Source organism: Nomascus leucogenys, chromosome 2 (genome assembly GCF_006542625.1).
Source record: "Nomascus leucogenys isolate Asia chromosome 2, Asia_NLE_v1, whole genome shotgun sequence".
Classification (NCBI taxonomy): domain Eukaryota; kingdom Metazoa; phylum Chordata; class Mammalia; order Primates; family Hylobatidae; genus Nomascus; species Nomascus leucogenys.
The window spans coordinates 52,304,635-52,326,308 of NC_044382.1; the positions used below are offsets into that span (position 1 = coordinate 52,304,635).

The 21,674-nt window shown below is 50.6% G+C and overlaps 2 protein-coding genes across 5 annotated transcripts in view; both read right to left on the minus strand.

Moving 5' to 3' along the window:
• PSKH1 (protein serine kinase H1) overlaps positions 1-13,341 on the minus strand; it is a 38,455-nt gene extending 25,114 nt beyond the window's left edge. Inside the window, exon 1 of the mRNA XM_003262909.4 lies at positions 12,415-13,341. The gene's annotated coding sequence lies outside the window, so the exon portion shown is untranslated. The remainder of the gene's footprint in view (positions 1-12,414) is intronic.
• A 3,690-nt stretch (positions 13,342-17,031) lies between these two features.
• NRN1L (neuritin 1 like) lies at positions 17,032-21,641 on the minus strand. 4 transcript variants are annotated; one of them, XM_030795161.1, is made up of 3 exons: positions 21,258-21,641; positions 20,381-20,513; positions 17,032-17,220 (listed from the first exon to the last, which is right to left on the minus strand). In XM_030795161.1, the coding sequence occupies exons 1-3, from the start codon at positions 21,334-21,336 to the stop codon at positions 17,163-17,165; spliced, it is 270 nt and encodes an 89-aa protein (XP_030651021.1). In that variant the 5' UTR covers positions 21,337-21,641; the 3' UTR covers positions 17,032-17,162. The 4 variants fall into 4 exon arrangements, with proteins under 4 accessions (XP_030651021.1, XP_030651013.1, XP_030651009.1 ...); XM_030795153.1 differs by lacking the exon at positions 17,032-17,220 and adding an exon at positions 19,865-20,259 and having other exon boundaries at positions 20,381-20,489; XM_030795149.1 differs by lacking the exon at positions 17,032-17,220 and adding an exon at positions 19,865-20,259 and having other exon boundaries at positions 20,381-20,492.
• Between the last annotated feature and the right edge of the window lie 33 nt (positions 21,642-21,674).

The window sequence follows — 21,674 nt, forward strand, 5'->3', positions numbered from 1 at the left end:
TGTTTAGAGAGAAGGATGAGGTTGACCTGGAGGAGGGTCAAAGTGGATTAAAAGGGCCAGTAAGAGCCGGGCGCGGTGGCTCATGCCTGTAATCCCAGCACTTTGGGAGGCCGAGGCGGGCAGATCACGAGGTCAGGAGGTCGAGACCATCCTGGCTAACACAGTGAAACCCCGTCTCCACTAAAAACACAAAAAATTAGCCAGGCGTGGTGACGGGCACCTGTAGTCCCAGCTACTCGGGAGGCTGAGGCAGGAGAAAGGCGTGAATGTGGGAGGCAGAGGTTGCAGTGAGCAGACATCGCGCCACTACAGAGCGAGACTCTGCCTCAAAAAAAAAAAAAAAAAAATTAAAAAAGGACCAGTAAGAGTGTGGTGTCCCATTGGCCAGGTGTGGCCATCCCAGCACTAGGAGTAATCCCAGCTCTTTGGGAGGCTGAGGTGGTGGGATAGCTTGAGTGCAGGAGTTTGAAACTAGCCTGGACAACACAGTGAGACCCTGTCTCTACAAAAGATTAAAAAATTAGCTGGGTAGGCCGGGCACGGTGGCTCACGCTTGTAATCCTAGCACTTTGGGAGGCCGAGGCAGGCGAATCACCTGAGGTAGGGAGTTTGAGACCAGCTTGACCAACATGGAGAAACCCTGTCTCTATTAAAAATACAAAAATTAGGCCGGGCGCGGTGGCTGATACCTGTAATCCCAGCACTTTGGGAGGCCGAGGTGGGCGGATCACAAGGTCAGGAGTTCGAGACCAGTCTGGCCAATATGGTGAAACTCCATCTCTACCAAAAAAATACAAAAATATTAGCCGGGCGTGGTGGCGCATGCCTGTAATCCCAGCTACTCGGGAGGCTGAGGCAGAATTACTTGAACCCAGCAGGCGGAGGTTGCAGCGAGCCGAGATCACACCACTGCACTCCAGCCTAGGTGACAGAGTGAGACTCCATCTCAAAAAAAAAAAAAAAAAAAAATCAGCTGGGTATGATGGTATGCACCTGTAGTCCCAGTTACTTTGGAGGCCAAGGCAGGAGGATTGCTTGAGCCCAAGAGATCAAGGCTGCAGTGAGCTATGATCACACCACTACACTCCAGCCTGGGTGACAGAGAAAGACCCTATTTCAAAAAAGAAAAAAAAAAAGAGTGTAGTGCCCCAAACAGTGGAGTGGAATCGAGAGATATCAGCAGCAGAACTTCCATGTTGGGTGGAAGGAAGAATGAGGACAGCACCCAGTCCCTTGCACAGCTCAAGGGCAAGTGGTCAGGAGTGTAGCAGGAAGCACAGATTTGGGAAGCAGTGGAAAGAGTTCAGTTTTGGATGTGTGGGGTGCATGTAGACCATCCATGTGACATTTACTGTGGGTTACTGGATACAGAATCTGATGTCTGAAAAGACTCGGGAGGCTGAGGCAGGAGAATCGCTTAAACCTGGGAGGCGGAGGTTGCAGTGAGCTGAGACTGTGCCACCGCGCTCCAGCCTGGGCAAAAGAGCGAGACTCCATCTCAAAAAGAGAGAGAGAAAAAAAAATTCAGTTTATCTATGGGGCATAGTGGCTCATGCCTGTAACCCCAGCACTTTGGGAGGCCAAGGCAGGAGGACTACTTGAGTCCAGGAGTTCAAGACCAGCCGGGGCAACACAGAAAGACCCTATCTCTACCAAACATTTTTTAAATTGAGTCAGGTATGGTGGCATGTGCTTGTGATCCCAGCTACTTAGGAGGCTAGGGTGGGAGGATCTGCTTCAGTCCAAGAGGTTGAGGCTGCAGTGAGCGGTGATGGTACCACTGTATTCCAGCCTGGGAGACAGAGAGAAATCCTGTCTGAAAAACAAAGCAAAACAAAACAAAACAAAACAAAAATAGTTTATTTTTTTTCACGTAAGGGGAAAAGATTCCTCCACAAGACTCTTCAGGATTTGCTGCTGTTCTCACCCAAACGCACAGGAAGTTACACATGGCAACTAGGAAATAATGTTAAACAAAGGCATTTAGAACTGAGGTTCCTTTTTGCAGAGGCCACAGGATAGAACTACGGACTGTGGAATTTTGCAGACTTATTTCTTCTTTCAGAGAAAACACAACACCTCATGCAGTGAAGGACTGAAGCTCCTCTTGGGCTGGTATTCCTGAGGCAGAACACAGGTCCCTCACCCTGATGCCCACGACCACTCAGTAAGCAACATCTACCACCATTCGGAGGCAAGACAAACTGCATGAGTAACCCAGCACAGCCACTCAGATGTCACTTCTTCCTGGTGAAGAAGCAGAACCCTAGATTCACAAAATAAACAGTCTACAGGCACATGTACTGTGTATTTTTGTTTAAATTTTTGTTTAAATGAGGACTTAGTCTGGTCCTCAGGGAAAAAACTAAGGAGAAAAGAAAAGGCCTGGCTGGGCACAGTGGCTCATGCCTGTAATCCCAGCACTTTGGGAGGCTGAGGTGGGCGGATCACAAGGTCAGGAGTTTGAGACCAGCCTGATCAACATGGGTGAAACCCCGTCTCTACTAAAAATACAAAAATTATCCCCGGATGTGATGGCACGCGCCTGTAATCCCAGCTACTCAGGAGGCTGAGGTAGGAGAATCGTTTGAACCAGGGAGGCGGAGGTTGCAGTGAGCCAAGATTGCACCACTGCACTCCAGCCTGGGCGAGAGAGCGAGACTGTCTCAAAAAAACAAAAAACAAAAGGCCTAACTTTTTGATTCATTTTTCTTTTTTTTTTTTTGAGATGGAGTCTCACTTTATCACCTAAGTTGGAGTGCAGTGGCACGATCTCAGCTCACTGCAACCTCCGCTTCCCAGGTTCAAACAATTCTCGTGCCTTAGCCTCCCAAGTTGCTGGGACTACAGGCATGTGCCACCATGCCTGGTTAATTTTTGTATTTTTAGTAGAGACAGGGTTACAACACATTGGCCAGATTGGTCTTACACTCCTGGCCTCAAGTGATCCGCCCCCTCCACCTCCTAAAGTGTTGGAATTATAGGTGTGAGCCACTACACCCGGCCTCACTATTTCACTTTAAACAAATAAAACCTGCACAGGGATCAAAAGTAAGTCAGCATCATGGCGCAGTGGTTTACACTGCGATCCTAGCACTCTGGGAGGCCAAAGTGGGAGGATTGCTTGAGCCCTGGAGTCTGAGACCAGCCAGGGCAATATAGTGAGGCCCCCATCTCTACAAAAAATTAGTCAGGAGTGGTGGCATGCACCTGTAGTCTCAGATAGTCAGGACGCTGAGGTGGGAGGATTGCTTGAGCCAGGGAAGTCAAGGCTGCAGTGCGCTGTGTTTGTGCTATGGCACTCCAGCCTGGGCAACAGAGCAAGACCCTGTCTCCAAAAAAAAAAATAGGCCGGGCACAGTGGCTCACGCCTGTAATCCTAGCACTTTGGGAGGCTGAGGCAGGTGGATTGCCTGAACTCAGGATGAGCCAGCCTGGGCAACATGGTGAAACCCCATCTCTACTAAAATACAAAAAAATCAGCGAGGAATGGTGGCATGCGCCTGCAGTCGCAGCTACTCGGGAGGCTGACAGGAGAACTGCTTGAACCCAGGAGGCGGAGGTTGCAGTGAACTGAGATCACGCCACTGCACTCCAGCCTGGGTGATAGAGCGAAACTGTCAAGAAAGAAGGATGGATGGATGGAAGGAAGGAAGGAAGGAAGGAAGGAAGGAAGGAAGGAAGGAAGGAAGGAGAGAGAGAGAGAGAAAGAAAGGAAAGAAAGAAAAAGAAAGAAAGAAAGAAAGAAAGAAAGAAAGAAAGAAAGAAAGGAAGGAAGGAAGGAAGGAAGGAAGGAAGGAAGAAAGAAAGAAAAAATAAAGTCAGTCGGCAATAAGAGAGTCAATGATTTTCCCTCTGACCTTCCTTCTCTCTTCCTGAGACATAGTTTCTCTCCCACTGATTCCAATCAGAAACTCTGTAAAAGACAGGCTGATGTGGGTACTCCACCATCCAAACTACAGATTGAAACTGGAGGATGGTATTAGACTAAATTGGCCAAGAGAGGGGGAAAAAAAAAAGAATGTAGAGAAGACAGGGTGCTGGCTGAGAGGTGGGGACAATGGGCAACAGCCCCCAGGTGATCACAGCTGCTCCACAGTCCCATCACATCTGTTAAACTCCCTCTCCACACTGTGGTCAGGTGAAAATGCAGACTCTATGACACGGGAGGTGGTTGGTAAAGCTCCGAGGAAGAAGAGCAGAGCCTTTTCCTGTTCCCAGCATCTCTTGTGTGTGCCCCTAGCCCAGAGATCACAGTGGGTGTAGGGATGGGCAAGGATGAGTAAGGAAGCTTCAGGAAAAGACTTCCCAGGAGGGTCACACTATGTCATCTTGCAGAAAGTACCCAATTCTCTAGAGTCTGCCTCCAAACCTTCAACTCCCAGCCTGGTCCAAAGCACTCTTCAAAGAAGGCACGCACACTGGACAGAGTGTGGCAATGGGTGTGAGCATTCAGCATTATCGTCCTCACTGACAATCTACAGAAATGACAGTCCAGGAGAGGTAAAGAGACTCGTCCAAAGCCACTCAGACGGTGGTGACCAAACATCTCGGACCCAAATATCCTAGTTCCCCATCTGGGGCTCCTTCTATCACTCGGGAAAGACTCCAGCAGTGCTGGGCCTCATCCAGTCAAGGCCTCAATCCTTCCCCATGCCACTGAGTTGGTGAACCCACAAAGCTTTCCTGAGGATCTTTCCTGAAGGGTCTGCTTTAGAAACCTCCATTCCAACTATAATCTGAGTCACACTGCTCACTGCTCTACTCCAGACTCCCTTTGATCACTACAGCTGTCAGACCTTTGAGGGAAGGGGCCATTCTCAGGTTTCCAGAACTCCCTTGGTACTTATCAAAGTACTGAACTCAGAGCAAATGAAATGTGGTCTGGCCGGGCGCAGTGGCTCATGCCTATAATCCCAGCATTTTGGGAGGCCAAGGCAGGTGGATCACCTGAGGTCTGGAGTACAAGATCAGCCTGGCCAATATGGTGAAACCCGTCTCTACTAAAAATACAAAAAAATTTCTGGGGCATGGTGGTGGGCGCCTGTAATCCCAGCTACTCAGAAGCTGAGGCAGGAGAATCGTTTGACCCTGGGAAGGAGAGGTTGCAGTAGGCTGAGATCATGCCACTGCACTCCAGCCTAAGCGACAAGGCAGCACTCTGTCTCAAGAAAAAAAAAAAAAAAAAAAAAAAAAAAACGGGCCGGGTACAGTGGCTCATGCCTGGAGCCCCAGCACTTTGGGAGGCTGAGGCAGGTGGATCACTTGAGGTCAAGAGTTTGAAACCACCCGTCCAACATGGTGAAACCCCATCTCTACTAAAAATACAAAAAAATTAGCCGAGTGTGGTGGTGGACACCTGGAATCCCAGCTACTTGGGAGGCTGAGGCTGGAAAATCACTTGAACCTGGGAGGCAGAGGTTGCAGTAAGCCGAGATCACGCCACTGCACTCCAGCCTGGGCAACAGAGCGAGACTCCATTTCAAAATAAATAAATAAAAGAAATGTGGGCCAGCACAGTGGCTCATGCCTGTAATCCCAGCATTTTGGGAGGCCGAGGCGGGCGGATCACGAGGTCAGGAGATCGAGACCATCCTGGCTAACATCGTGAAACCCCGTCTCTACTAAAAATACAAAAAATTAGCCGGGTGTGGTGGCGGGCGCCTGTAGTCCCAGCTACTCGGGAGGCTGAGGCAGAAGAATGGCGTGAACCCGGGAGGCGGAGCTTGCAGTGAGCCGAGATCACGCCACTGCACTCCAGCCTGGGCGACAGAGCGAGACTCGTCTCCAAAAAAAAAAAAAGAAATGTGATCTGGCTCTTGGATTTCTATTTGCTGCAAGTCAACAATTCTAGAACCTTGGAAATGTTGAAGAGGCCAGATCGGTAGTTAAACCATAGCCACACTCTTTGGACACCCTGTAAATATCCTCAACAATGAAGGAAGTCTGTTTGAGTTTTACAGATTCTTATCTGAATGCCAAAGCAAGTTTGTTCACAAGCTGCCAAACCTAGCCCCATTTGTGGGGAAAGCTAGGGGTCCCGGGGCAGGGAGCAAGGATGAATCCTGAAACAATTTTCTGTCCATAGAGGCAGGGTCTGTGAATGTCTTCCAGGCAAGGAACCATAGGAACCCTTGCCCTCTCCAAGCAAAGCTTTATAACCTGTCACCTGCAAAGATCTCTATATTCTACTGACATGTTTTGAAAAACTGTCTACCAGCTGGGCGCAGTGGCTCACAACTGTAATCCCAGCACTTTGGGAGGCCGAGGCAGGTGGATCACAAGGTCAGGAGTTCAAGACCAGCCTGGCCAAGATGGTGAAACCCCATCTCTACTCAAAATACAAAAATTAGCTGGGTGTGGTGGCACATGCCTGTAATCCCAGCTACTTGGGAGGCTGAGGCAGACAATTGCTTGAACCCGGAAGGCGGAGGTTGCAGTGAGCTGAGATCACGCCACTGCACTCCAGCCTGGGCAACAGAGCGAGATTCGGTCTCCAAAAAAAAAAAAAAAAAAAAAGAATGAAAGAAAGAAAAACTGTCTACCAAAATGAAGTAGGTAGGCCGGGTGCGGTGGCTCACACTTGTAATCCCAGCACTTTGGGAGGCCGAGGCGGGCGGATCACGAGGTCAGGAGATCGAGACCATAGTGAAACCCCATCTCTACTAAAAATACAAAAAATTAGCCGGGCGTGGTGGCGGGCGCCTGTAGTCCCAGCTACTCGGAGAGGCTGAGGCAGGAGAATGGCGTGAACCCGGCAGGCGGAGCTTGCAGTGAGCCGAGATCACGCCACTGCACTCCAGCCTGGGTGACAGAGCGAGACTCCGTCTCAAAAAAAAAACAAAAACAAAAAAATGAAGTAGGTAGCAATTTCTCAATAATTCCAAAAATAAGGCTGGACACAGTGGCACACAACTATAATCCCAACACTCTGGGGGCCAGGGCAGGAGGATCACTTGAGGCCAAGAGTTTGAAACCAGGCTAGGCAACATAACAAGACCTTGTCTCTATAAAAAAAAAAGTTTTTCTTTTTTTTGAGACAGGGTCTCACTCTGTCACCCAGGCTGGAGCACAGTGGCGCAATCTCGGCTCGCTGCAGCCTCCTCCTCCCAGGTTCAAGCGGTTCTTGTGCCTCAGCCCCCGAGTATCTAGGATGCCTGGCTAATCTTTGTATTTTCAGTAGAGACAGCGTTTCACCATGTTGCCCAGGCTGTTCTCGAACTCTTGAGCCCAAGTGATCCCTGTCTTGGCCTCTCTACAAAAAATGTTTAAAAAATTAGCTGAGTGTGGCTGGGCGCGGTGGCTCACGCCTGTAATCCCAGCACTTTGGGAGGTTGAGCCAGGTGGATCATGAGGTCAAGAGTTCAAGACCAGCCTGGCCAACACAGTGAAACTCCGTCTCTACTAAAAATACAAAAAAAATTAGCCGGGCGTGGTGGCATGTGCCTGTATTCCCAGCTACTCGGGAGGCTGAGGCAGGAGAATGGCGTGAATCTGGGAGGCAGAGCTTGCAATGAGCTGAGATGGCGCCACTGCACTCCAGCCTGGGGGATAGAGCAAGACTCCGTCTCCAAAAAAACAAAATTAGCTGGGTGTGGTGCTGTGTGCCTGTAGTCCCAGCCACTCAGGAGGCTGAGGTGGGAGAATCACTTGAGCATGGGAAGGCAAGGTTGCAGTGAGCTATGATTGTGCCGGCAAGGTTGCGGTGAGCTATGATTATGCCACTGCACTCCAGCCTGGCCAACAGAGTGAGACCTTGCCATCATCAGAAATACAGACCTGGCAATGCACCTGGGGTTCTCCTTCCAAAATCCCAACGTTCAACCCAGAAATATTTACTGAATTCCTGCTGTGACTCAGGAACTCTGCCAGAGGTTGCGACAAACAAAAAGAAGGCAGTCATAGTCTCTACTCTCAAGGAACTTACAGCCTGAATGGCTCCACACCAAGAGTCCCTTGATCCATAACTCTTAGGATGCCCTGAGAGGTCATTTCAAGGCTGGCAGCTTGGAAAGAAAACTTTCTCCCAGCAAATGAAAACATCACATTTTTCCACCTTAGCATCACATCAGACACCATGGCAACAGAGGGCTGTACCAGAATTAGCTCAGTGATGATCTAGCCAACACAAACCGGCTTAATGCTCCTTGAGTAAGATTCCTGGAAGGAAAGGGAGTTCAAATAAATAAGTCTCTCTCCAGCTCTCAACAAGCAGAACTGCTTCCCTTCTTCCAGGGCTGTACTTCTTTTTCTCAAAAATTTTTCCCCATGCCAAGATACACACAGAGAATGACAGAATGATACTATTGTATAACACCCGGGAGTCAGTGGAGACAGCTGTTCTCGGCTATCCTGAAGCTTAAGGGTCGATACTAGGCTGGGCGCGGTGGCTCATGCTTGTAATCCCAGCACTTCGGGAGGCCGAGGCAGGCGGATCACGAGGTCATGAGATCGAGACCACAGTGAAACTCCATCTCTACTAAAAATATAAAAAATTAGCTGGGCGTGGTGGCGGGCGCCTGTAATCCCAGCTACTCGGAGAGGCTGAGGCAGGAGAATGGCGTGAACCCGGGAGGCGGAGCTTGCAGTGAGCTGAGATCGCGCCACTGCACTCCAGCACTCCAGCCTGGGTGACAGAGCGAGACTCCGTCTCAAAAAAAAAAAAAAAACAAAGGGTCGATACTTTGGCACAACTATAGCCAATTCACATCATACAGCTGAGAAGCTGTGAAGAGGACCTAAGTTGCCCATATTACACACTCACACTTCCAAAGTAAAACAGAAGGCCAAACCAAAGTCTCACTCATTTAACTATGAACTTGTGATTATGATAGAGAACTCCAGCACCTACTTCTGTAGGGGCATTCTGTTCTAGATGCCAACCAGATGCCTGAGGTGAAGTGCAACTGGAGCTCAGTGTTAGATGCAAACAGGTTTCCTGAGGGCTGCACTTTTTCTACCTCATTTATACAACTTAACAAGCACAAAACTACAATTAGACCTAGACAATGTGCTTATTCAGCAAACCCACCCTCTAGTGAATCAGCATTCCAAATCTCTTCTAGGGGCATGGCCAACTGAATCAACCCTGATTTAGAAGCACCGTATTGCAGGAGGCTGAGGCAGGAGAATCGCTTGAACCCGGGAGGCAGAGGTTGTGGTGAGCTAAGATTGAGCCATTGCACTCTAGCCTGGGCAACAAGAGCAAAACTCCGTCTCAAAAAAAAAAAAAAAAAGAAGCACACTATTGTCAGTTTTCCCCAGTGACCAGAAATGACCTTGAAGAAATCATATAATACAAAGCAGCTTCCTACACACAACTAAGCCTGAAGAACAAACACGCTTATTAAGACAAGACCTTCTAGCCAGTTGTGGTGGCTCATGCTTGTAATCCCAGCACTTTGGGAGTCCGAGGTGAGTGGATCACCTGAGGTCAGGAGTTTGAGACCAGCCTGAGCAATACGGTGAAACCTCGTCTCTACTAAAAATACAAAAATTAGCCGGGTATGGTGGCAGGCGTCTGTAGTCCCAGATACTCAGGAGGCTGAGACAGGAGAATTACTTGAACCTGGGAGGCGGCGGCTGTAGTGAGCTGAGCTCACGCCATTGCACTCCAGCCTGGCGACAGAGCGAGACATCGTCTCAAAAAAAAAAAAAAAAAAGAAAAGAAAAAAGAAGACAAGACCTTCTTTTGACAAGGGAAACTCTGGGAAGAGGAGCCATTAGTAATAAAAGTGGCTTCCATTAACTGAGTGCCAACTTTGCTGAGGATCTTATATGTACCATCTCACTCCTCTCTACAAGCACATGTAGTAGGCAGGATTATTCCTATTTTGGAATAAGGAAATTAGGACTTAGAGAATCTCAAGATTTCAGAAAAGCCAGAAACTGAATCCAGGTCTTTCTGACACCAAAGCCCATGCTTCTAGGCATAAGACCACAACAGGAGTCTACAAGGCAAGCCCTTCTCACTGGACAAAGGAGACAACAGTTTTCCTAGGCGATGACAAAGATCTTCAATGAGGAAGCACAATAAAGTTATCTGGGAAGTTTTTTCAAAATACAGATACCTGGCCAGACGCGGTGGCTCACACCTGTAATCCCAGCACTTTGGGAGGCTGAGACAGGTGGATCACGAGGTCAAGAGTTCGAGACCAGCCTGGCCAACAGGATAAAACCCCGTCTCTACTAAGAATATAAAAATTAGCCGGGCGTGGTGGTGTGTGATTGTAATCCCAGCTACTCGGGAGGCTAAGGCAGGAGAATTGCTTGAACCTGGGAGGTGGAGGTTGCAGTGAGCCGAGATCGCACCACTGCACTCCAGCCTGGGTGTCAGAGCAAGGCTCCATCTCGGAAAAAAAAAAAAAAAAAAAAAAAACAGATTCCTACCCCAGATCATCTTCATCAAAATCTCAAAGAGTGGGCCAGGTGTGGTGGCTCTTGCCTGTAACCCTAAAACTTTGGGAAGCCAAGGTGGGAGGATTGCTTGAGCCCAGGAGTTCGACACCAGCCTCGGCAACATGGCAAGACCTTGTCTCTGTTTAAAAAAAAAAAAAAATCTCAGCCGGGCATAGTGGCTCATGCCTGTAATCCTAGCATTTTGGGAGGCCGAAGCAGGTGGATCACCTGAGGTCAGGAGTTCAAGACCAGCCTGGCCAACATGGTGAAACACCGTCTCTACTAAAAATACAAAAATTAGCCGGGCATAGTGGTACTTGCCTGTAATCCCAGCTACTCTGGGGGCTGAGGCAGGAGAATCACTTGAACCTGGGGGGTAGAGGTTGCAGTGAGCCAAGATCGCGCCATTGCACTCCAGCCTGGGCGAAAAGAGCAAAACTCCGTCACACACACACACAAAAAAACCCAACTCAGACAGTGAGGCTCTTGAATTTGTATCACAAAATTATCCCAGGAGATTTTGGACTATCCAGGATTATGAGGCTGTACCACCTATCACACACATACGCTTGCATTTGCTGTGCTCATCTCAGATCCTAGCCCTGACAGGTGCTCAAAAATACAGTTGAATCTATCCATTCATAAGTCAGCATTCAGCAAATGCTACTGGAGGCTAGCCCCTATTTTATGCCAGGCACAGAGCCAGACATATGCAGACAGAAGACCACCATGTGACACAACAGGATATACTCAACAGTAGCAGCATGGATATAGAGGAGTTAATGGTTACATGCCAAGCAAGGGAGATTTTTTTCCTAGGAAGTGACATCTCAGGTGGATTTTATAGGACAGATACAAGTTTCCAACACTGGTAGGTGGTCGGTGGGGTGGAAGGCAGTGTATAGCAAACTGAGAAAACTGCGTTATCTAAAGCACAAGCGGACCAAGCACAGCAGCTCACGCTTGTATTAATAATCTCAATACGTTAGGTGCCTAGGCGGGAGGGTCTCTTGAAGCCAGCTCTGGCAACAAAGCCAGACTCCCAGGCTCTACAAAAAATTTTAAAACTTAGCCAGGCGTGGAGGGGAGCGCCTGTTGTCTCAGCTACTTGGGAGGTTGAGGTGGGAGGATCATTTGAGTCCAGGAGTTCAAGGCTGCCGTGAGCTATGAATGAGCCATTGCACTCCAGCTTGGGCAATAGAGGCCTTGTCTCAAAATTAGTAATACTAAAACACGAAGGTATGAAACCAGAGCTAACAGGAGCGCCACACGCTTTAACAACAATAAACTACGTAAAGGGAGCACAGAAGTGCTCTGGTGTTGATCGGCTGGTTAAACCTTCACCAGATTAAGAAGAGCCCTGAATGCCTTGCTAAGAAGTGTGGCCTTTGTCCTGAAGGCACTAAGGAACTAGTTTCAGGCAGTGAAGGACTTATTCAGATTTTCAGGTGGGCATTATCACTTCAGCCGCTTTATGGAGGGGGACTAAGTGCCGGGGGCTAGGCTTCCCCTTGCAGGTAGAGGAATGACAAGCTTGCCAAGCAGGCAACCCAGCTGGACTCAGACCTGCTATTTCCCAGCCTGCACAAGGAAGCGATCAGCTGCCCCGCCGGCCCCTGGCAGACGCAAAGGAGGGGTGTGGAGTAGGCACCGGGCGCGAGAAGGCAGTAAGGACAAGGAAAACCAGGTTGGATCAACCTGACCAGCTCTGGACGCGGGGCGGCTGAACAGCAAGCAGGCAGGGCAACCGACCACGTCCACCAGGCCCACGCGGCCCTAGAGACGGGCTATCCAGCACGACAGCACGTTCCGAGGCCAGTCCAGACTCGGACGCCGGGGACCCGAGCAGCCATCGCCCGGCCTGCTCTCCAACCCTGTAGGCCCTGGAGCACGGGGCACGGGCCGACGCTGCAGGCTGACCAGGGGCAGGCCCTGGAGCGCCAGAAAGCGACCACGACCACAGTTCGGCTGCCCCTCCCGCCAGTCGGGCCGTCGTCCTGGGCCGGGCCGCCTCACCTCGCGCGGGCGGCGGGCTCTTCGGCGTCTCAGCGGCTCTGCCGGCCATCTCCGGGCAGTGGCCGCGGCCACCGCCTCCGCCGCCGCCGCAGCCATTCTCGGGCGTTAGCGTCGTGGCGTCATCACAGCGCGCAGCTGACGCCAAAACAAACCTACAGGGCGGGACAGGGGCGGACTCTCCCGAAGCTGAGCTACGCAGCTGGCGGATCTCCGAGCGTGGCTTGCCAATCAACCTCTTCGGGGCGGGGACGGGCACTCTCCTGAGGGGGTGGGTCTATTTGTCGCTCAAAGTAACTTGACCGCTGTCTGCGAGACGGATCGGTGATAGAAAAAGGAAGGATCGCGGGAAATAGGGAGAAAGTTTCAAGTTTCTGGTTGGGGGAAAGGGGACTCTGTAATGCGAGCTTGGGTAAACAATGCTTTCCAACAGAGGTTTCTGGAAGTGCCTCTGGAACTCCGCAAAGGATAGACTTAATTTTCATTAACAAAATCTATTTCTTAAAACTGCACTTAGAATAATTTCAACACTCCGTGTGTTGAATTTGGCCTCCATCAAAGAAGAGATGCAAAGGGTTAACTTGAAGATTGGTGAACTCAATCTTGGGCCAACTTCTGGACTCATGGTTATTTGTTGTTGTTGATTTAATTTATATGCCGAGTCTGAAAAGCAAGCGGATTTTAAAAAAAATTGTTACCATTCACAATGACTTCTCTATAGGATCAGAACTGGTTCACTTTACAGTCAACCCAACTTGGAGGGGGAAAAATAGGTGCTGCAGATGGTAAGTGCATTGTAACCTCCATCCATCTTCCCCATTTCAGTAGCTCATGTATTCAAATCTTTATTGAGTATGTACTTTGCACATGGAACTGTCTTTGATTGACTGTATAAGCTAATGTTATACTTTAAACCTAAAAATAAATTAACACCAATAAAACATTGTCGTTGGCTGGGTGCCGTTGCTCACACTTGTAATCCCAGCACTTTGGGAGGCCAAGGCAGGTGGATCACCTGAAGTCAGGAGTTCGAGACCGGTCTGACCAACAAGGTGAAACCCTGTCTCTACTAAAAATACAAAAATTAGCCAGGCGTGGTGGCAGCCTGCTGTAGTGCCAGCTACTCGGGAGGCTGAGACAGGAGAATAGCTCGAACTGGGAGACAGAGGTTGCAATGAGCTGAGATTGCACCACTGCACTCCAGCCTGGGTGAGGGAGTGAGACTCTATCTCAAAAAAAAAAAAAAAAAAACAAAATTGTTGTCTATTTTATGTAGTAAGGTTTCTTTCTTTTCTTTTTTCCTGGGATGGAGTTTCGCTCTTGTTGTCAGGCTGGAGTGCAACGGCACAATCTCGGCTCACTGCAACCTCTGCCTCCCGAGTTCAAGCAATTCTCCTCCCTCAGCCTCCCCGAGTAGCTGGGATTACAGGCGCCTGCCACCATGCCTGGTCAATTTTTTTTTTTTTTTTTAGACAGAGTCTCACTCTGTCACCCAGGCTAGAGTGCAGTGGCACAATCTCAGCTCACTGCAAGCTCCGCCTCCTGGGTACACGCCATTCTCCTGCCTCAGCCTCCCGAGTAGCTGGGACTACAGGTGCCCACCACCGCGCCCAGCTAATTTTTTGTATTTTTAGTAGAGACGGGGTTTCACCATGTTAGTCAGGATGGTCTTGATCTCCTGACCTCATGATCCGCCCGCCTCGGCCTCCCAAAGTGCTGGGATTACAGGTGTGAGCCACCGCACCCAGCCCTTTTGTATTTTTAGTAGAGACAGGGTTTCGCCATGTTGGCCAGGCTGGTCTCAAACTCCTAATCTCAGGTAATCTGCCCTCCTTGGCCTTCCAAATTGCTGAGATTACAGGCGTGAGACACCACACCCAGCCGTAGTAAGGTTTCTTACAATTTCATTTAAAAAGAACAATGGTGGCCCAGCACGGTGCCTCACATGCCTGTAATCCCAGCACTTTGGGAGGCCCAGGTGAGTGGATCACCTGAGGTCAGGAGTTGGAGACCAGCCTGGCCAACGGTGAAACCCCATTGCTACCAAAATGCAAAAATTAGCTAGGCGTGGTGGCGGGCGCCTGTAATCCCAGCTACTTGGGAGGCTGAGGCAGGAGAATTGCTTGAACCTGGGAGGCAGAGGTTGCAGTGAGCGGAGATCACACCATTGCACTCCAGCCTGGGCAAGAAGAGTAAAACTCTGTCTCAAAAAAAAAAAAAAAAAAAGTTAAAAAATTGTTTCCAAAAGTCTAGTGCAATAATGAAGGGTATAGACTTTGGGGCCAAACATACCTGGGATCAAATCCCAGCTCTGACACTTCCAGAGCTGTTTGAGTTTAAGCAAGACATCTGCCTCATCAGCCTCATTTTATTTTTTAAATTTTGGCCAGGTTGGTCTTGAATTCCTGACCTCAGGTGACCCACTGGCCTCAGCCTCCCAAAGTGCTGGGATTACAGGCGTGAGCCACTGCGCCCAGGCTTTTTAATTTTTTTAATAGAGACAGGGTCTTGCTCTGTCATCTAGGCTGGAGTGCATGGCAGCAATCAAAGCTCACTGTAACCTCGAACTCCTAGGCTCAAGGGATCCTCTTGTCTCTGGAACAGGAATTAAAAGAAATTAAATAATGTGTAAGTAGAAACTCAGTTGTATGTAAGAAAACCCAATTCCCCCTGAGAAAGAGAAAGAGCTGGAGACCTTTAAAAATTAACTGCCTGTTTTTCTGTGGCTAGGAAGCCTTATCTCTCCTCCTTTCCCAGGCATTGTGAAGACCCTGTTTGACTAGCTGTGCAGTTGCAAGGTCACTAGACAGATAAACTCAAGTTGTAAAACATGCTTCTCCTTGAAAGGTAAGAAATGATGTAATGTGGCCGGGCACGGTGGCTCACGCCTGTAATGCCAGCACTTTGGGAGGCCGAGGCAGGCGGATCACGAGGTCAGGAGTTCGAGACCAGCCTGGCCGACATGGTGAAACCCTATCTCTACCAAAAATACAAAAATTAGCTGGGTGTGGTGATGCGTGCCTGTAATCCCAGCTACCCAGGAGGCTGAGGCAGGAGAACTGCTTGAACTGGGACCTGGGAGGCGGAGGTTGCGGTGAGCTGAGATCACGCCATTGCACTCTAGCCTGGGCAACAAGAGTGAAACTCTGTCTCAAAAAAAAAAAAAAAAAGAGAAATGATGTAATGCATGTCTCAATTAATTTAATAACTGTCTTTGTTTCTTGCTTCTGTAATATGCTTCCCCCTGCACAGATCTCCGCCCCCCCACACACAAAATGCTTAAAAGGTAACTTAACTCTTTGTTCAGAGCTCAGTCCTTTGGATGTTAATCTGACTGGGCCAACGCACCTAAATAATTAATAAATATCCTTCTGAACCCCATCGGTCTCTCTGATTCCTTAAAATCCCACTACACCTCAGCCTCCCAAATAGCTGAGTCTACAGGCATGCACCACCATGCCTGACTTGCTTATTTATTTATGTATTTTGAGACGGAGTTTCACTCATTTTCCAGACTGGAGTGCAATTGCACGATCTCGGCTCACTGCAATCTCCACCTCCTGGGTTCAAGCAATTCTCCTGCCTCAGCCTCCCAAAGTGCTGGGATACAGACGTGAGCTATTGTGCCCGGCCTAATTTTGTATTTTTAGTAGAGACAGGGTTTCTTCATGTTGGTCAGGCTGGTCTCGAACTCTCAACCTCAGGTGATCCGCCAGCCTCGACCTCCCAAAGTGCTGGGATTACAGGCCTGAGCCACCATGCCTGGCCTATTTATTTAGACAAGCCCTTAAGTTATCCTCCCACCTCAGCCTTCCAGGGTGCTGGGATTACAGGCATGGACCACTGCACTGGGCCATAAGCCTCATTTTTCTTTTCTTTTTTTTTTTTGAGATGGAGTTTCACTCTTGTTGTCCAGGCTAGAGTGCAATGGCATGATCTCAGCTCACCGCAACCTCTGCCTTCTGGGTTCAAGCAATTCTCCTGCCTCAGCCTCCTGAGTAGCTGAGATTTCAGGCATGCACCACCACACCTGGCTAATTTTTTGTATTTTTAGTAGAGACAGGGTTTCACCATGTTGGTCAGGCTGGTCTCGAACTCCCGACCTCAGGTGATCCACCCGCCTTGGCCTCCCAAACTGCAAGGGTTACAGGCATGAGCCGCCATGCCCGGCCCATAAGCCTCACTTTTTTTAGCTATATAGTGAGGATAGCTCCGTGCTTGTAATCTCAACACTTTGGGTGGCTGAGGGAGGAGGATCATTTGAGGTCAAGAGTTCGAGACCAGCCTGGGTGACATAATGAGACCCTGTCTCTGCAAAAATATAAAATTAGCTGGGTTTAGTAGCACAGACCTATAGTCCTAGCTACACAAGAGGCTGAGGCTGGAGAATCACTTGAGGCCAGGAGGTCAAGGCTGCAGTGAGCCAGGACTGGGTTGCTGCAGTGAGCCAGGACTGGGTTACTGCACTCCAGCGTGAGTGACAGAATGAGACCTTGTCTCAAAAAATAAAATAAAATATAACGGGGGGTCATAATCCTGACCTTACAGAGTTGTTGTGAGGGTTAAAAGTAATATGAATTCCAGGGTTGATGGCACTCAGAAATCTACACAACACTCCTGTTTTACAGACATTCAGCGCATTAATTAACAAATATTTATTGAACCCTTACTATGTGCTGGTCTGGGCTCTGGAGAAGAGCAGGAGGGAGGTCCTTAGGTGAAGAGATATATTAATGCAGAGGGGACTGGGCTCAGGACATCCATCCCCCAGGCTCTCTCAGAACAATAAGGTACTCCTTGTCCACAGTGCTGCAAATGTGAGAAACACCATCACCATGATGCTCTGGCCTGGGCAGCTGTGCCCAGGGCCCAGCCAGCTTGGCTATCAGCCCACCCCTCTCCTCAAGCTCTAGGATAAAACACACAAAGCCCTTAAGCCCCTAGCCAGAGAGCAGATTCATTTCCCCCTCCCCAAGCCCTGCTCTATTCCATGGAAGAGTAGGGACTTAGCAAAAACCAGGGGAAAAGTAGGTCACAGCAGGAGGATGGTAATCTCCCTGACGGCTGGCCAGAACAGCCAGGCCCCTGCTTCTAGCCATCCAAGACCAGCTCTGGAAGACTTCGGGGGTATACAGCCCCAGCACCATCCTTCCCAGCAGTATGCCCAGGGTAAAGGTGCCACCCCAAGATGACACACCTCCACAGTGGGGTCATTCTCAGTCCAAGCTCTTGCTTACTGTAGCACTACTCATGCTGGACTTAAGAGTTCTATCTTTCATTCCACACCCGCCCACAAGTGCACCCTTTATATCCAGCCCTAGGTTGGATGCTAGAGACACAATGAGGATTCTGACAAAAAGGACTTCCTGCCCTTGGGGAATCCACAGTGGGGAATTCTGACCTGTACCTAGACAATAACAAGCTAGTGCTATCAGTACTGAGGCAGAAGGGAATCCAGGAGCTGTGTGGACCTAGAGGAGCCTTCTGATTCAGCTTGTAGTCAGGGTTAGGGAATAGTTCCTAGAGGAGGTGATACTGCAAGAGTGAGTCACTGTGCCTAGCTGAGTTTTTCAATTTAGAAAGTAAAGAATAGGCTGGGCACGGTGGCTCATGCCTGTAATCCCAACACTTTGGGAGGCCGAGGTGGGTGGATCACGAGGTCAGGAGATCGAGACCATCCTTGCTAACATGGTGAAACCCCTTCTCTACTAAAAATACAAAAAAAATTAGCCAGGCATGGTAGCGGGCGCCTGTAGTCCCAGCTACTTGGGAGGCTGAGGCAGAAGGGTGTGAACCTGGGAGGCGGAGCTTGCAGTGAGCGGAGATCGCGCCATTGCACTCTAGCCTGGGCAATGAGCAAGACTCCATCTCAAAAAAAAAAAAAAAAAAAAAAAAAGAAAGTAAAGAATAAGGCCAAACATGGTGGCTCATGTCTGCAATCCCAGCACTTTGGAAGGCCAAGGGGGTCGGATCACCTGAGGTCAGGAGTTCGAGACCAGCCTGGCCAACATGGCAAAACCCATCTCTACTAAAAATATAAAATTAGTCGGGCATGGTGGCGGGCACCTGTAATCCCAGCTACTAGGGAGGCTGAGGCAGGAGAATTGCTTGAACCCAGGAGGCGGAGGTTGCAGTGAGCCGAGATTGTGCCACTGCATTCCAGCCTGGGTGACAAGAAAAAAAAAAAAAAGAAAGAAAGAAAGTAAAGAATAAAGTGGAGGGAGCGATAATAGAAGTCAATGAGGAGACTATGGCAGTGCCTCTGTAAACCGTGGGGTAATGGCTTAGAATAGGATCCTGGCAGTGGTGGGAGAAGGCTGATCAGAAGAGGGTCCTACCCCCAGAAGGCTTCCTCCTTCCTCAGATTCTGCCTAGCTGATTTTGCTCTTCCTTTCCACCGGTATGAAGAGTGGCTCCTCGCACACCACATGCTCTCATTCCACGGCTTCCAGAAAGCCTTCTGCAATTGTTTTGACTACACACTGCCTACCTCTTCTCAAAGAACAAGCTTGTGGAGGTCAGGCGCGATGGCTCAAGCCTGTAATCCCAGCACTTTGGGAGGCCGAGGCGGGCGGATCACGAAGTCAGGAGATCGAGACCATCCTGGCTAACACAGTGAAACCCCGTCTCTACTAAAAATACAAAAAATTAGCCGGGCGTGTTGGCGGGTGCCTGTAGTCCCAGCTACTCGGGAGGCTGAGCCAGGAGAATGGCGTGAACCCGGGAGGTGGAGCTTGCAGTGAGCCGAGATCGCGCCACTGCACTCCAGCCTGGGGGACAGAGTGAGACTCTGTCTCAAAAAAAAAAAAAAAAAAAAAAAGAAAAAAAAAAAGAACAAGCTTGTGGAGAGCAGAGGCCAGAGGAACCCTTACGGTGACTCCAGTTTTTGCCACTTCAGGTCACAGCAGGGGCTTGAATGTGGACTTCAACAGAGGCTCCCCACCTTCTAGAACAGGCCTCCCTCAGATAGACCAGAAACCCAGAAGAAGGGACTGAGCACATAGTCTGTGCTGTGCCTTGAAGGCTGAGGTGACAGGCAGAGAGAGGAGAAGGTGAAATGGTCAGGAGCCCAGAGGCTGGGGAAGGGATGGAGCTGAGATCAGGGGCACTTCACCAGCTCACCTGGCCCCCAGGGGCCAGGATAGAAGGGGTAGGCAGTGCTAGGAGTGCAGGGCTGAGACCCCACCCTCCCGACCTCAGCCAGCACAGGAAGGTAGAGGAAGACTGTGCATTCTGGCAGATCTCCAGTCTCCACTGGAGGAGCTCTTGGGACCTGCACGAAATGGAAAGCTTTGCGCTGCCACTGGGAAATGAGTGTTTGTAAGGAGGAAGATTGAGTCCCCTGTGGTGGCCCTCAGCCCCACCCATTCCATCCAAGCAAAGGATCAGTTTCTAGGAGTCCCTGACCCCAGCCGCAAGCCAGGCCACAGCCAGGAGAAAGGAAGGAGCTTAGTACAAATATAAATACCTTTAATGAAAAGCCCTGCTACGCTCTGCAGAGCCTGGACAACCACCGCCAGAGCAGGGCTGGAGGTACGGGCGCTGCTACCCGACCCAACAGGCTAGGCCAGAGGCCTCAGGAGGTAGGCCAGAGCCAGAGCAGCCGCCAGCAGTGGGGGTGCGGGGCCCATGGGGAGTGCAGGCGCTGTAGCCCGCAGCGTCTCCTGGTTGGTTTCGGAGCCTGTGCCGCGCTCCCGAACATGCACCGGGGCACCGCACAGAGTGTGCAAGTTATTCGGATGGGGGGCCTGGCGAGCTTCTTGCTGTAGTGATTCCCACACTGCAGCTGCCTCCTCCGGACAGCCCGACAGGACCCGAGAGGCACAGGCATGGAAGTCATTCCAAGACCTGTTAAGGGAGTGGGATTAGGGGGATTAGGTGAGGCAAGGAGACTTTAACTTGGGAAATAAAAGGTTCAGTCCCCAATGGTGGCACAGGTTGGGCCACTGCCTCACACACCCACCGGTACCTGCAGATGGTCTCCAGCTCGCCTCCATGGCCCATGCCGTCCCCCAAGCGGATGAGACATTCGGCGAAGCCCTGGTATATGGTGTCACATCGGTTTGGGCCCGCTGCAGCTGCTGCCAGGGGAGGTAAAAGGACTAGAAGTAGGGCGGGGGTGGGGTGGGGTGGGGGAGGAATGGTAGATAGGATGAGCCAGGCCCGTCCCCCAGCCCCCAGGGGCTTATTTACCTGGGAGCACTCTGGGGATGTGACTCAGCGGAAAAAGGGCGCCCCAGCGAACTAAAGGGCAAGTCTGGGGATTACCTACCCAGGCCCCCTTCAAGGTAGGACTCAGACTGGGATTTGTACAGGGGGAGGGGGTGTTGTGTCCCCCAAGTCAGCTCTTCCTCTGAGCTTCTGGGGCCGCAGGTGGAGTGAGAAGGGTCCATGTAAAGGAGTCAGGACAAGATGGAGGGGAGGGAGGTCCAGAAGCCCCAGACCAGGAACAGGTGCATCTCTCTGCGGTTTAGACAAGCTTTGCTTGGCCCTCCGAACTCTCTCTAAAGATAGATATTTTTGGAGAGACAAGGCAGGGTGCAGAGGTATTGGGATCCAGGCCAGACCCTCAGAGAGGACTTAGGGATCCTACGGCTGGTCTATAAGTCCTGCCATTGGCATGTCTCCCTTTATCATAAGAGGGGATGCAAAATTTGGAGTCCTTCCCCCATAACTAGGGCTGTTTGTGCCTCTCACTTTCTGTCCTGAAGTCACCAGCACACCTTCCTGGAGCCCTTACAACTCTTCTCCACCCTGGCACCCAGCGTTCCCACACACCCTATGCCCAGCCTGGCCTGGCTGGGCGAGAAGGGGGTGTGGCCCGGGCCCCGGACGCCCGCACTCACCGAGGGGCAGCAACAGCAACGGCCTCAGGGCATGGGGTGGTTGCCGGCAGCAGCAGCGGCGGCGGCAGCAGCACATCATCCCTGGCTGAGAGCCTAGTGCCGGAGCTAGCTGCTTGGAGTGCAGCCCGTCCGCCCAACCCCCGGAGGGAGGGACGGTGATTGGATGGGAACTGGGGGTGGGGCTCAGAACCCAGCTGGTGGCTCCGCCTCCAACACCCAGATGGGAAAAGGAGCGAGAAGACCTCAGAGAGCAGAAATTCCCAGGAGCACAGGCTGGTGATGGGCAGGCCCCTGGACCCTCACCCCATAGAAGGAGGGAGAAGGGAGATCTGGGAAGGCAGTTGGAGCAGATGAATGGGTAACCCGGCCCCTTGGCTGGGTTGGCCTAGACAGAGCTCCACGGGGAAGAGATGGGCA